The sequence below is a fragment of the Barbus barbus genome, assembly GCF_936440315.1.
Source record: "Barbus barbus genome assembly, chromosome: 6".
NCBI classification, from domain to species: Eukaryota; Metazoa; Chordata; class Actinopteri; order Cypriniformes; family Cyprinidae; genus Barbus; species Barbus barbus.
In genome coordinates this window covers 26730153-26746568 of record NC_136734.1, presented here as the reverse complement: position 1 = coordinate 26746568, position 16416 = coordinate 26730153, and the positions used below count along the sequence as shown (strand labels likewise).

General features: G+C 42.1%; 1 protein-coding gene across 1 annotated transcript; it reads left to right on the top strand.

Annotated features, from left to right (window-relative positions):
- Positions 1–373: 373 nt before the first annotated feature.
- Positions 374–11798, top strand: LOC306871874 (transgelin-2-like). Its single transcript, XM_079420089.1, has 5 exons — positions 374–568; positions 8186–8370; positions 8454–8625; positions 8865–8967; positions 11110–11798. The coding sequence occupies exons 2-5, from the start codon at positions 8191–8193 to the stop codon at positions 11255–11257; spliced, it is 603 nt and encodes a 200-aa protein (XP_079276215.1). The 5' UTR covers positions 374–568; positions 8186–8190; the 3' UTR covers positions 11258–11798.
- Positions 11799–16416: the final 4618 nt, after the last annotated feature.

Genomic DNA, 16416 nt, shown 5'->3' with positions numbered 1-16416 from the left:
ATTCCCTAGCCCTTGTTTAATTTTTCATTTGGTTGTCACGTGTCTTCTCTTTGACTTCCTGTTTCATCAAAGCTTCTAACCAGCAGCCCCATAGAAAATGCCAAGATATTCTCTCATTCATGGCCATGTCATTCCTCTCGCCCTCTTCCCTCTGCTCTGGGCGGAGTGGAGGAGAAGGCATGTGAAGAAATTCCTCGCTCTGTCCAGACCGCTTCTTTTCCCTCTCCCAAATAAGGACGCACATTGTAATACAGGAAAATGAGAGAGGAAGAGAGGGGCAGAAAATGGTGGAGAAAAAGAGATTCAGAAAAAAAAGTCATGACCTTTTATGGATGTGGTTACCTCCTCTTTTGCCTTTCTTGCTCTGTCCTTCACTCCCTCTTTCTCATGCTTGGTCTCACTCTTGGTGAAGTCATTTCCATGAGGGTGGCACTCCCTGAGCTTGGACCCTGAACTCTGTCATAAAGAGGAAGAGACTCTCTTCCACATAGACACACAGCGTTGCGTGCATCACAGAACACGCATTTTCATATCAAGACTATTGAGCAGGGTTTCTACACATAAACTGGTAAGTACTGTACATATAAAACTATGTATTGCCAAGTTAAAATGATTTTGTACATAAATATGTAATATGCACTAAAACCAAGAGAGGACAGCGAGCTAGTAAAAAATAATGACAGATTGAGAAAAAGTTTGAGCATTTAGAGATGTGATTTATTGGCACTAACTGACTACAGCAGCGAATGACATCTGAACGAAGAAGAAATCTCATAATTGTAGTTCATTCTTCAGAACACTGTTGAATGCCTCTGCCTGTTTTTACATGTCCTGTCTATAAAGTGTTTTATTGGCAATAGCTAATGATGTTGCAAGTTTGTTCTTCTCCATGTCATATCTCTCTCCGTCTTACACACACACACACATTCTGAAACTGCATACTCCAAAACCGAATAATAATCAAGCTGCATGACGCACATATTTTTTCCCCTTCAAATGAGGGTTGTTCTTTATACTCCTCTCTCTCTCTCTCTCTCCCTCTCTCTCTCTCTCTCTCTCTCGTGAGATTTAAGTGAGAGTATCAAATCTCTGTAAAAATGCTTTTGTTTCTTAACTGAAACCAGCTCCTCTAAAAGCCCCTGGTTTCCTGTGTTTGAGGACTGAGTGTTAGTGGTTAAAGCTCAGTTGACAACATGATTTTTGGGTTTGACAAACCATAACAAATTTGAATATAACAAAGTCATTCTTAATTATTTGTCTCTCCATTTCCCATATCTAAAGTGTTTGCTTACATAACACATCTCATTCTTATAAGATATTATAGCTGAAGAGAGAGTCTTAGTGTAGCATGATATTGAGCCTGAAGCATGATATTGAGCTCATGTTTGTGTGTGTATTTGTACATGGACCAAAAGGTGGAGATTTACTGGGAAATGCAGAGTAACATTCATCAGGACGGACAGACACACACACACACACCTCAACTCTTCTACAAACAGGGCAGGGCAGGATGTAACATGTCTGTTGTGTTTGACAAGAATCACACGGACACAGCAAGTAGCATCAACTTATCGTCTCACTTTACTTTTCTCACTCCCCGTCCCAGACCCCAGTAAACGAACACCTACATTGGTCAGGCATGACAAAATGCTTTCAGCACAATCGAACTCGATGCATCACTGAACACTAACTCAACGTCTTATCAAACAACACGTTTGAGAGAACATAACATTTCCCCCCCTCCTACAGGGTTTCACACATGAAATGTTGACACAAAGTCCTGTAAGTGCCCTGGGCGAGAACGAATGCAGACAGGCCGTGGAGAAACAAGGGGATAAGGCTGGGCAGCCTGTGATGGACAGGCACAAATCTCAGCTGGCAGGTTGATAGTCATGTCTGGAGCCTGTGCTGGAGCTATCTGATGTGTCAGCTGAAGTGCTGGGGTGTCCTGCCAAGCTGGGGGTGTGGCTTGAGGCGTGATGCCTGTTGTATGTGCCGGGGGCGGCACTTTGCGGAGGCGGCTTGCGTGCCACCGTGTGCCATTGCTGAGCAAGAAGGTGGCTGGGCCCAGCTGATGAGTAACTTGGAGAGGGGCAGACCAATATGAAGCGAGTTTGTTATCTCTGTGGGGCCTGCGAACCCTGACCCAATCTGCGGCCTTTATGTCAGGGACCTTAACACGTGCCGAGAGATCAAATTTCTGCTTCATTCTTCTCTGCTGGTGGCTGACGGAGGCCTTGACTCTCGGTAGTGGGCCCTTAGGTAGTGCGGGGCTGAGCCTGTCGAGGGGAAGGTGGAGCTCACGGCCAAGCATGAGGAAAGCTGGAGAGACACCCGTCGTAGAGTGTTGGGTGGCCCTTTAGTGCAGCAAAGTGTGATGAATGGCCCGTGAGAAGGTCCACCCCTGGAACAAGTGTTCTCTGAGACTGTTTTTCAGGGACTGATGGAAGCGTTCGACGCCACCATTAGCTTGGGGGTGATAGTAGGCCGTGCGGATGTGATGAATACCTTTGTTTTTGAGGTATGTTGTGAACTCAGCTGAGATTAACTGTGGGCCATTGTCAGTAGTGATTGTGTTTGGAAGGCCCCAGCGAGAAAACAGAGAGTCCAGGAAGTTAATTATGACCTGAGAAGTCACGGAGCCAGTGGCAATGAGCTCAGGCCATTTCGAATGCAGGTCATAGACAACCACTAGGAAGCGCTGGTGATGAGGAACTCCCTGTATCTCATCACAAATGTCCAGCTGCAGGTGGTCCCAGGGCTGCGATGGCCAAGCAAGAGGTTGTAAGGGTGGGGGAACCTGGTGACCAGTTTTACCGCTTAAGAGACAAGCCGCACAATCTTTTACCAGGGCCTCGATGTCTTTATCTATCCCTGGCCACCAAGCCCGGTCTCTGCAGCGCTGCTTCAACTTCACAATACCCAGGTGGCCCTCGTGAGCCATCGCCAAGACACGTGCACGTAGGGTGCTGGGGATGACTGTGCAGAGGCCGCGTGCCACACAGGTGTCGTTCCAGCAGGACAGCTCTTGCTTTATTCTGGAAAATGCTGCCAGCCCCTCTGGTACCTCCTGAGGCCAGCCATTTAGAATATAGACTCTGAGCTGAGAAAGGACCGGGTCCTGTTCCGATGCCTCCTTCAATTCTTGTAACGATACAACGGCCTGGAGGGGTGTGTGTAACATCTGGACAATGTCCCGTTCCACCTGATCCGTGTCAGTATGTATGTGTGTGGTGGGGTGTGGCGGAGCGGAGCGGGACAGTAGATCGGCCACAACATTGTCTCTGCCTGGGGTGAACTTCAGGTCAAAGTTATACTGGCGAAGACGGTCGGACCTGCGGTGTAGCCTCAGTGGCCTGTGGCCTGTCCCAGCTGTGGAAAGTAGCGCTGTCAGGGCCTGGTGATCTGTCCTTAGGGTGAAGGCGCGGCCATAGAGATACAGATGCCACCTCTCGCAGGCCCAGATGCAGGCTAATGCTTTACGTTCCCCCACTGAGTAACGCTGCTCCGTCTGATTGAGGGCCCGTGACGCAAAGGCAATGGGCTTCTCAATGCCCTGCTGTGTTTGTGACAGCACTGCTCCTATGGCTGTAGCCGATGCATCGCAGGTCACCCAGGTGGGGCTGGAGATATCGAAGTGAGCCAACACTGGGGCTGTGGTGAGCTGCACCTTGAGCACATGCACAGCATCAGAGCATGCCTGTGACCACACCCATGGCTCATCCTTACGCAGCAGTCGCCGTAGTGGGTCAGTGGTAGCGGAATAATGTGGGAGGAACTTCAGGTAGTAGCCTGTCATGCCCAAAAAGGAGGCGACCTGCACAGCTGAGCTGGGTTCAGGAATTGCCAGTATGGCATCTATATTTGATTGAAGTGGTGTGATGCCATCCGCTGACAGCCAGAAACCCACATATTCAATGGTCGGTGCAGAGAAAACACATTTTTCAACATTGAGAGTTAGTTTGTGTTTAGCTAGGGCTGTGAAGACTCTGCTGAGGCTTTCATCGTGACTCTCAGGGGTGGGCCCATGGATAACCACATCATCCAGGTAAATGGCCACCCCCGGTATACCAGCCAACACCGACACCATGATTTTTTGGAAACAGCTGGGGGCAGAGCTGAGTCCAAACGGCATACGCGTGTATCGAAACACACCTGCATGGGTCACGAAGGCTGTGAGGTTTCTGCTGTTGGGGTGAAGAGGCACTTGTAGGTAGCCCTGTCTAAGATCCAGTTTAGAGAACACGGTTGAGCCATGGAACTGAGCAGTGAGCTCTTCTGAGGTAGGCAGAGGGAACCTGTCCGGGATCACTGCCTTATTCACCGCTCACAAGTCGACACACACCCGTAGGCCACCTGATTTCTTCTGAGCTACCACCAGGTTCGAGACCCAGGGCGACGCATCCACTGGTTCAATAATGCCAATGTCCAGCAGCTGCTTGAGCTCAGCCGAGACACCATCACGGAGAGCCAAGGGAAGTGAAGTGAAGTGAAGTGTGAAGTGAAGTGACATTCAGCCAAGTATGGTGACCCATACTCGGAATTCGTGCTCTGCATTTAACCCATCCAACGTGCACACACACAGCAGTGAACACACACACACCGTGAACATACACCCGGAGCAGTGGGCAGCCATTTTATGCTGCAGCGCCCGGGGAGCAGTTGGGGGTTCGGTGCCTTGCTCAAGGGCACCTCAGTCGTGGTGTTGAGGGTGGAGAGCGCGCTGGACATTCACTCCCCCCACCTACAATCCCTGCCGGCCGGAGACTCGAACCCGCAACCTTCGGATTACAAGTCCGACTCTCTAACCATTAGGCCACGACTTCCCCGAATGCGTCGGAGCGGTTGGATGACTGGTTTAATGGAGGGGTTCAGGAGAGGTTGGTGGGCAAAAGCAGTAAGGCATCCCAAGCCTTCAAACAGGGACGGCCACTTTTGCTGCCAAGGCGTAGAGACTGTCAGGATTGCAGCTCCCTTAGTGTCGACTAGAGAAAATCCCAGAGCCGAGAACAAATCCAGACCCATCAGGTTGGCCCCGCGACGGGCAACATGGAAGGTAAATTTGGGCACCATCTTGTTGCCATACCCAACGGTTAATTGCAGTGAACCCACTAAGTCAATCTTTGAGTCGCCATAGCCACAGAGTGAAGCAGAGGGTGCCGAAAGTGGCAGTGCTCCGAAAAAAGTGTTGTATGTTTGCATATTCAGGAGAGACACACTGGCACCAGTGTCCAAAAGCAGTGGGATACACACATCATTTAAGCGCACTGAACATGTTTTAAATGAGACTGGTCCAGAGTAGACATTGTGAATAATAGTGGGTGCTTGGGCTGACACAGCTGGAGCAGAGCGGCAGACTGAGGCAAAATGATTACGTTTACCACAGTTGCGGCACGTCTGGCCACGGGCTGGGCAGTTCTGTGCTCTAGACAGATGAGCTGATGATCCACAGTTATCGCAGGGCCGTGAGGTTTGTGCTTGTAGGCGTGGCTGAGACCGCTGCTGGCGCCTCAGTAGCATAACTGCCGGGGAATCTGCTGCCGCTAATGCATAGTTCTGGCTGGGTTGTGACATCAGTGGTGGCATGGGGGAGGGGGCCGGGCAGTCCGCGATTGATTGCTGTTTGGTCAGAGCCGACGCACATGCCGCTGCACTCTCTATTCTTAATGCAATCGTGATTGCCCGGGACATTGATAAATCATCCGGTTCTAACAGCAGAGTTTCACGCACTTTTGCATCGTTGGTATGTTCAATTAACTGGTCTCGAATCATTTCGTTCTGCAACGCACCAAACTTGCATGAGCTGGCCAATCCCCGCAAGTTGGCTGCGTACTGTTGTACAGACTCACCGGGCAGCTGGTGTCTTTGACGGAACAAAAACCGTTGCAAGAGAGCGCTCTGTGGGGCTGCAAAATGCGCGGTCAGTAGTTCCACGGCTGTGTCATAGTCACTTGCGGTGCCTGGCTCGAGCGCTCCCAGCACACGCTGACCCTCGCTTCCCAAGCAATGCAGTAACAGCGCTTTTTTGCGGGCTGCGCTCACGTCAGTCAGCCCCACTGCCAAGATGAAAGTCTCAAAGGACTGTAACCAGCGAGTCCAGGGAATTGGAGGCTCGCCGGGTAGGGCCAGGAAAGGAGCAGGGGGTGGTAGTGCGATATCAGCCATCCTCGTCGCCAAATGTTGTGTTTGACAAGAATCACACGGACACAGCAAGTAGCATCAACTTATCGCCTCACTTTACTTTTCTCACTCCCCGTCCCAGACCCCAGTAAACGAACACCTACATTGGTCAGGCATGACAAAATGCTTTCAGCACAATCGAACTCGATGCATCACTGAACACTAACTCAACGTCTTATCAAACAACACGTTTGAGAGAACATAACAATGTCTTTTTGCATATATCACCCATAGTTTAGTGATTTACAGGGACAAGTATACATGTGCATGAAAGGTTTCATAGCTGTGGAATCTGAAGAACAGCAAGAAAATAGTAAGTAATAAGAAAGTGTGTATGTTTGGAGTCACAAACAGGCCACAGTTTTCTTTAGATGACATCGAGGTTGGACTTTGACAAATTTATCTTTGCGTTTTACCTTGTCTCTTAAATTCTATCTCTATAAGTTTGCCTATACTGTTGTGTTTGCATTTTAGTTCTCAATGTGGTGCCGGAAACAGTAATGAATTCAAATGAATGCCTGATAAATCCAATATGGCCTAACAGCAGTTTGAAAGGTGATAAGAACATGTTGACACAAAAGCAGGTTGCAGCATTTCTGACACTCAGGGGTCATCAGTTTCTGATTATCATTTGATACAGTATGTCTGTGTGTCTTTGCCGGTTCAGAGGTTGTGTGCTGTTGTTAGAGATTGAGGCTGCTCAGTTAAAGACTACACACTACAGTAAATGCAGTATATTACCAGAATGCATCCATTATTTCAAACTTTGCATTACTGTCGAGAAAATGATTTGCATGGCAGTCATCACAGTTAGATACACCTTATTTGGCTAAATCCTCTGACTACACAGATTCAGGCTTTTTAACAGTAAAACTAAATCTGCCTGAACAGATCATGCAAAATAGCATGGCAGCTTAAATACACAAAAAGCACATCCAGCACTTTGGTCCAGTGATAAATAACAGAACTGGAAAAACTGAAACTAAACTCAAATACTTATTTTTTAAACCTCCTGCATTAAACATGAAAATATCACTCATTAGATAATACTAGCAATAACTCTAGATGTCCTTGAGAAATTGAATGCCAAAATTTAAATGATATCAGCGAACACAATAACTTTGGCAGCACAACAATTCTAAAACTAAAATTGAATTAAATACACTATAAAACATTAAAAAAGCACTATAAAACTAATATAAAACTAACTCAATGCATGGGGAAACTAATGAAAACTAAAATAAATTAAAGAGCACATATTATGCCAATTTTTACAAGATGTAAAATAAGTCTCAGGTGTCCCCCTTAAAAATATGTCTGTGAAGGTTCAGCTCAAATGATCCCACAGGTCATTTTTTATATAATTTTGGGGGAAAAATGCCGATTTTGAGTGGAAGCAGAAACACGTTGTTCTCTTTCATGCCTTATTGCGCTTAAACAGTCAAATACACACAAGTTTATGTTAAAAACATGGATAAGTTACAAAAACACATTCGGTTATGTCTGTGAAAGCAGACAGCCGGAAAGAAATTGCATGTTTATATATAAGATCTGTGTATTAAGTGACAGCAGCGTAATTTACAGTACATACTGCTGTCTATGCTGTTAATATGACCCAAACAATAAAATAAAAACAGAAAAGCACTCACTGCTCTTAAAGGAATAATTTCTGTAGCTCTAATAAGAAGACATTTCTTACTTGAACACTCTTGCGTGAAGATAAACGTGGTGGATTGGACGGAGTCTCTGCTAATACTGCAGTGTCTGCCAAAAGTCGAGGGCAGGACTTGTAAAATGTGAAGTCACATTTTACGAATACTGCGAACGGCTTGTTCTGAGACAGTGATTAATGGGGATTAAAAAAAGGAGAGGGTAGATTTTTATTATTATAGGGTGGTTGTGTACACACTGCCAACACACGCTTATGTTTAAAAAACACGTAAAAGTGAATTTTGTAAAATAGGTGCCCTTTAAAAGGACTTTCTTTGTGTATATGTTTTCTCAGGCAAAATGGCAAATAAAGGTCCAGCCTATGGTCTGAGTCGTGAGGTGCAGAGTAAGATTGACAAGAAGTATGATCCAGACCTGGAGGATCGGCTGGTGCAGTGGATCATCGCTCAGTGTGGGGATTCTGCAGGAAAACCTCAACCTGGAAAACAAGGTTTCCAGCAATGGCTTAAGGACGGATGTGTAAGTCTCCACTTCCATCTTTGTAACATCCTCACAATCCTTTCACCTTTTCATTCATCTCCTTTTCTATTCTCTCTTTGTAGGTTTTATGTGAGCTGATTAACAGTCTCGCTAAGGATTCAAAGCCCGTGAAAAAGATCCAAAGTTCTTCAATGGCTTTTAAACAGATGGAGCAGATCTCTCAGTTCCTTGGTGCTTCTGAACGCTATGGGGTCACCAAGTCTGACATGTTTCAAACAGTTGACCTGTGGGAGGGTGAGAGCCTGTTTCCTCCTCATGTGATCTTAGCGTATTTACATAGTTCATGGAAAATTATTAACTCTCTTGCCTTGATTCATCTTGTGCCATTAAAAACAGAACTGGCATTTATCAGTGTTATTTTAGCAGTTTTATATAGGACTACAGAATTTATTAATATTTTGAATCACTTTTAGTTTTTTTATAAAAGGCACCATGTATTGATCTCTATGTGATCTATATGTTTGTGTGTGTAGGTAAGGACCTTGCCGCTGTGCAAATGACACTGATGTCTTTAGGGAGTCTTGCTGTTACTAAAGATGATGGCTGTTACCGCGGAGACCCCAATTGGTTCCACAAGTGAGTGTGGTTGTAGTTTCTTCTTCCTGTTCGCAAAATGAACCCGGCTGCCATAGCGACCAAAAAACAAAAACAAACTACTGTAATTACTACTGTAATGGCTGGCTGATTTGCAGTTGTGGCTTATTGTCATAGCAACATGATTACAAACACTTTTTAGCCAGACATTTTTAATGTGTCCAGCGTGGAATCAGCAAACACAGATAAGTGTGTCTCATAGAAATATGTTATTATTATTACAAAAGAAGAGAGAGACAGTTATAAACAAATATACAGTTCTTTTGCTGGCGAAAAAGAACGTTGCTTGAAAAAAGTACACAGCTGTTCAAATGTTTGGGGTCTGTAAGTTTTTTTTATAGAAGTCTCCTCTCACCAAGGCTGTATTAATTTGATCAAAATACAGTAAAATCAGTAATAATGTGAGATATTATTACAATTTAAAACAACTGTTATCATTTATAATAAAATATAATTTATTCCTTTGATTTTTCAGCATCAATACTCTAGTCTTCAGTGTCACATGATCCTCCAGAAAACATTAGAATATGCTGATTTGCTGCTCAAGAAACATTTCTTACTATTATTAATGTTGGAAACAGTAACTTAATATTTTTGTGGAAATTGTGATACATTTTATTTCTCAGGATTCTTTGATGAGTAAGAATTAATCTGCCTTGAACCTGCCTTGCTTTCTGTTGTTGAAGCCCTAAGACTTGCAAGAGCGGCTTCCAAATCTTCATTACTTATCTTGCTGGATCTGTCTGTTGCTTTTGATACAGTCAACCATCAGATCCTCTTGTCAACCCTATTGAGAAAGGGCATCTCAGGAACCGCACTACAGTGGTTTGAGTCTTACCTCTCTGATAGGTCCTTCAAAGTATCTTGGAGAGGTGAGGTTTCCAAGTCGGAACATCTAGCTACTGGGGTGCCTCAGGGCTCAGTTCTTGGACCAATTCTCTTTTCTGTCTACATGGCATCACTAGGTTCTGTCATTCAGAAACATGGCTTTTCATATCACTGCTATGCTGATGACACTCAACTCTACCTCTCATTCCATCCTGATGATCCAAAGATAGCTGCTCGCATCTCAGCGTGTCTAACAGACATTTCTTGCTGGATGATGGACCATCACCTTCAACTCAACCTAGCTAAGACAGAACTGCTTGTAGTTCTCAGATTTGCATTATACAATATTAAGAAGATCAGGCCCTTTCCCTCGGAACATGCAACACAACTCCTTGTTCAGGCTCTTGTTCTGTCCAGACTTGACTATTGCAATGCTCTCTTGGCTGGTCTTCCAGCCAATTCTATTAAACCTCTACAATTAATCCATAATGCCTCTGCAAGATTAATCTTTAATGAGCCGAAAAGAACGCACGTCACGCCTCTGTTCATCAATTTGCACTGGCTACCAATAGCTGCTCGCATTAAATTCAAGGCATTAATGTTTGCCTACAGAATCACCACTGGCTCTGCACCCCTTTATCTAAATTCATTACTTTAGACTTATATGCCCTCTAGAAGCTTGCGTTCTTCAAGTGAACGACACATTATTGTACCATCCCAAAGACACACAAAAACACTTTCACAGACTTTTTCATTAACTGTTCCCATCTGGTGGAATGACCTGCCCAACTCAATCCGAGTAGCCGAATACTTACCCATCTTCAAGAAATGGCTAAAATCTCATCTGTTCCATCTTTACTTGACCCTGTAACTCTAGCACTCTCTATTGTAATTTTATTTTATCTATATGTCTTTTTATTTAAAAAAATTAATAAATAAAAATTAATAATAATAATAATTATCGGTACTGCGTTAGGCTAACCAAGACTTGTAATAACACTTGCACGTTGTTGCTTTTTTGTTGGTTTTGATTGCTTCTTATGTCCTCATTTGTAAGTCGCTTTGGATAAAAGCGTCTGCTAAATGACTAAATAAATCAATAAAATAAATAAATTATTTTAAAAAATTATTTATTTGAAATGGAATCTTTTGTAACATTATTAATGTCTGTACAATTGAATGCATTTTGTTGAATAAATGTTATAATTTCTTAAAACCAAAAAACTAATTACCATCCCCACACATTTAATGAGTAGAATATGTTTACTGAATGATTTATTCTCATCTCGACATCAGGAAATCCCAGGAGAACAAGAGGGACTTCACTGACGAGCAACTGAAAGAAGGTCAGAGTGTAATTGGCCTACAGATGGGCACCAACAAAGGGGCATCGCAGGCGGGCATGACTGGTTACGGTCGACCTCGGCAGATCTTTAACAACTAATAAAGGCCTGACGATCCATGATCTGTCCTTCTTGGCTCATCTGCAGAGTGGACCAGATGTAGTCTCACTTAAACCTTCAGCAATCCCCAGCTGGACAATAACAATGAACAAAACACACACTGATTAAACCGGAGTTTACAAATTCATTGTCCTTTCAAAATAAAGCTGCTCTAGGCCTTTGCTTCAGAAACCAACTATTCCTTACACATGAGCTGATATCCTATACATTCCATTACATTTCCATTAGTCTGCCGTTAATTCTATTAGGGTGCAGACAGACATACATTCCATTATTCTATTATACACATTCCAGAGAAAGGCATTCTGCTGCACTTCATGGGAACAAAATGCCTATAAGGTGAATTCGGCCTTGCACAGTCAGGTGTTGTCTTGTCTAGTGTTTCTGTGGATCTGATTTGTATGCTTCATTTCCTGATCTAAAATTAATATGAATCTAGGACTTTACATCAATATGTTTTATACATTGTACATGAGTGACTAATAATTGATTTTGCTAATAAAATTCAGTTAAATTTTTAAATCTCAGTTGTACTCCAGCCTTTGCTTAGTTTCTCTGCCACTGAGAGTTATGTAACAATGCTGGCAGTTACAGATGCCAGATAACAGCTTTTCTCTCACCCTTCTGACCCCAGCATATTTCTCACGTCATCTCTTTATTCAGTGTGTGCTTTCTGCTTTAGATGACAAAGATTAGGTTTTAGTTGTGAAAGAAAGAAAACAGAATTGAGATGAAGAAAAAGAGGGGCAGATCTTGTATGTGAGCAATGTCACGAAATGCCACAGCAATTGCAAAATGCTTTAAATCATGGGGAAAATTGGAGGCAGCGCTTGAGGGTGGGGTTTAGCTTTTTTCCTACCATCATTATTTTTCTCTCACTCAGCCCAGAGACCAGTGGTACCATAGCAACAATAGCAACAATCTATGTGCAAAATAGATTAAGGCATGGACATGGCCTGTTATTTTGATCTCATCCTGACTAACACGGTACCAGTAAAAAGTTTAGACACAGACTCTAAAGCTACTCTAATTCTTCATTAGACTTTTCTCCACATTTTAGAACAAATCTATTAATGAAACTATAAAAATTACAATATGCAAAAACAGAAATTCTTACAAATGTAACTTTCCTTAAATTGAAGTTTTAGGTTTTTAAGGAAATTCTTATATAGGCCCAATTTATATTTGTCTCCATACCTTCAGACTAAGTTTTTTTTCTTCCTTTTTTTAAATTAAATTGTCAGCAAATGTTCAGTTAAGTGTGTCCAAACATTTGACTGGTATGCTATATTTGCACACTCAAATACAGACATGTACACACACACACACACACATACTGTCCATGTTCACACTGATCACCGTTTCACTCATTGGCATGCCTCCTAAAACAAAGCCAGAACACACTCATTACGCACAACACTCTAAATTAAGGTTGGAATAAAAGTGAAATTTACCCTGTTTTTAAATGCATGTTATTGATCTTATTATGAGCAATTCATCCATGCATATATTCATTTTTCAATGCCATAACTTAATCTTCTGGTGAACTTCTCTCTGGTGTTGTATGCCAGACTTCTCCAGTCATTTCGTTCACTTAAACCCTGCAGCTTTCTTACAACCAGCCAAGCTCCTATCAGATCTGCTTCTATCTACTCAACAACCAATGGATTGTACAAGTAATGATCCATTTCACTTGGGTGTACATCACAAAACAGAAGAAAAGATATTTCACTGCTTCCACTACAATGTAACCTTAAACTAACATCCATATAAACAAAAGTTTGAAATGAGTAGTCCTGAATAAGTACATCAAGTCACATTATGAACCTGAGTATTCAGACACGGTGGATTTATTTTTTAGTTTTAGTTTTTTATTATTAGGTTGGTGCTGGAAAAGTGTTTGCAAGCAAAAAACGACACTGTATTGGAATGTCATTGTAATCATTGCAAAAATAATACACAAGAAAAACATCTGCAAACTATATAACTCCCTACGTCTACTACTGACACCCCTTCGTCCTCCCCTTCCTTCCTTTTCTACATCCTGCCTTCACACTTCCTGCTTTGTTCATTACATGATTTAACATATGTCTCTAGTGGCTGAGCAAATAACCAGAATTGCATAATAGAAATTCCAATGGCACTCATGTTAAAACAACAACAACAACAACAACAACTGCCAGAACAAGCCACATCCTAGAAAGAAATGTGAATAACAGGAAAATACAATGCTTATTATTTTGTGGTTTTGAAGCTTAATCAACACACAACAAAAGCATTTTTCATGTAACTATATGACTTATGAGTTATGACCACTGTGAAAATGTGGTTGGGGTATGAAGCAATGAACATGGACACATTATCTGTCCTGTGCTGCCCCCTGCTGACAGCAAAACCTGATTCCCAATACCTAAACTAGTCTCAGAAATTTGACCAATAAGAATAACTGGTCCAAGGAGTTCTCTGCATGGTTTGTATAATCAGTCACCAACAGAAGGTGCTGTAGCCCTGAAGATCAATGAAGAATAAACATTTCGTTGTACTACCATTAAATCATCAACTACACGCTTACTGGGCTTGTGATATTTGTATACGACTGTCGATTATTTACCTTAATATTGTCATTGTAATTATTAATGGTAATTAGTATGATTTACATTAAAAAACGTAATGTGTGAATCTGCATATTCTTTATGTAGAGAGCAGAATACACGTATTCAGTGAATCAGTAAGTGTATTCAAATTTGAAAGAAATTATGCACAGTGCTAACAGAATATACACTTTACAGCCAAAATTACGCAATCCCCGGCCAAATCCCCCTTTTAAAGAATGGTTTTGCTATTTCAGTCATTCTAATGAAAGCGAATGTTAATGTTGCAACATTATACTGTAGAGAATTGCTACCACTGTTGCAACAGTTTGGAAAGACCTTTTTCTAATCCAGCATGACACACTGCCTCCATGCAGACAACGAGCTCCCAATAGATACATGTAGAACTTGGCTGGACTGCACAGAGTATAGGCTACAGGACAGGAACTTAGTGGGTTCTAAAGTTGTTTTAACACATCACGCCCACGCATATATCATAGGCGTGCTTTGTTTCACACACAGAAAAGCGCTGGTTTCGTCGCAACAATCTTCAAAACTTAGTGGTGACAACAAGATAAAGCTTCATGAAACTTTGAAGCTGTCCACTGTCCAGTCAGATGTGTCGAAAAGTGGTTCATTTCTCGAGGCTTTGAATGCACGCTAGGGACACTTGCTGGTCGAACAAATAAGTGCAGGGAAAAATCAGGTCAGGTCAGGTGTGTGATATAGTTAAACAAATACACTCACATAGTAAACACATGTAAAATAAATAAATTCTTTAAAGTATTGTTTCATAATATTTCACAATTTTGTTACTTTAAAGAGAACAGAGGGAAAATATGGAGTCACTACTGAATGAACGAGGGTGACAGAAGGCAGTGGAAATATAAACTCTTCAACTGTCATCAGACTGAGTGGATTCCGCCAAAGTTAAGCCTTTCTCGAAGCACTGCAAACGACATTCTCGATACAAGCCTCGGTATCAGGCGTAACATCACTATTCAAAACTACTCAGGTGTGAAAGATAAGCTTAAAGTGTAAACATAAAGGAATTGATCCCCTTTTCAATAGCCAAGATTAAACTGGCATTTATTCCTACACAAAGTAGCTAAATAAACCAGATAACTTACCTATAAATGAGATGAAGGCGGCCCATCAAACTGTTTCTTTGTGTTTTCATGTTGTCCATCTGAAATGCTAAACTAGCCTGGCATTTCGAGTCACAGTAAACATTTTGAGGCCTAGAGAGGCCTTATCCAGCAGTCTCAGAAAAGCGTGAATTAGATTATTTCCAGCAAAAACTGAAAATATAATTGAAAACCTGTAAACAATTATATCTTGTCATTTTATTTAATGTGTTTTTAGTTAACAATGGCCTGATTTATTAGAATAATCATTAATCATTCTGCCTTTTCAGGAAAAAAAAAGACTAACCTATTTCAAATTCTTCTGATTGGCAATTGTATTCATGCGCATAGGTTGCAATGCTCAACTTTTAAAAAAACACGTAATTCTAAATGGAATCATGTTATGGACACTTCGACTTTTAATTGACCTGGACAATTACCAATAATCTATTAATTATGATCTCATGGAAATGCTTACAGCTCCATACAGCTAAGTAGTTTTATCTACTAGAAAGATTATCTAGGGGTCAACGGCAGGCCATGCTTCAGCTATGAATTCAGTTATTGATTCAAAGTACGGCATTGTGGTGGTGCAAGTTAACTTTAGCAAGTTCACATTTTTTTGGTCAGCTTGTGGCATGTCGCTGTAATGGTGGAAAAGAAACTTTCATCTGATGCTTCCTTACAGAGACAGCTTCTGAATTCTCTCGGGTCCTTGGGGTCACCTGGAGAATTACTTTTTGGGGATACTGGAAGAGGAGATAGACCTAAACATTTTTGCTTGTAGAATTCACAATTGTGTTTGATAGTGATAGATAGTTATAGATATTCTTTAATTTATTGAACAACTCTCAGAGTTTGATTGTGTGACTCTTGGGAGATGCCGTAGTAGAAAATGGCATCATTGAGGTTCTTCATAAGCTGTGTGTCTTGCAGTGTTTGGGATATGGCATTCTGGAAGTACCTCCACTACAGGATATTGCAGGTGCATGTATCATCTTCAGCAATCTAGTCTGCATTCATTTTTATTGATGAGCTCATGAATCAAATCATACGTGGTGAGTGTAATGTGGTATTCACATTGGATGACTCACCTTCGACTTATTTTGAGTCACAATTCCACTGATGTTTTTGTCTTTCATTTTCTGATGAATGGCCACATATGTGTCACTGTCATGGTTGCTGGTGGTCAAGGTTGATGTGCAGCTTTCCTTGGAAATGACTTGGTTCATTTTCCTTATTCCAGTGAATACTATTATCAAGGTTGATATCATGAGATTGTTGAATAGAGGATAAGAGTATTAATCATCTTTATTTGTTTGGTGTTTCAATGATGAGGGTGTGCTTTACTACTTCACTGATAATGGTCACTGCAGTCAGCCAATTTACATTCTATCCTTAAAGCAAATATGACTGTTAACT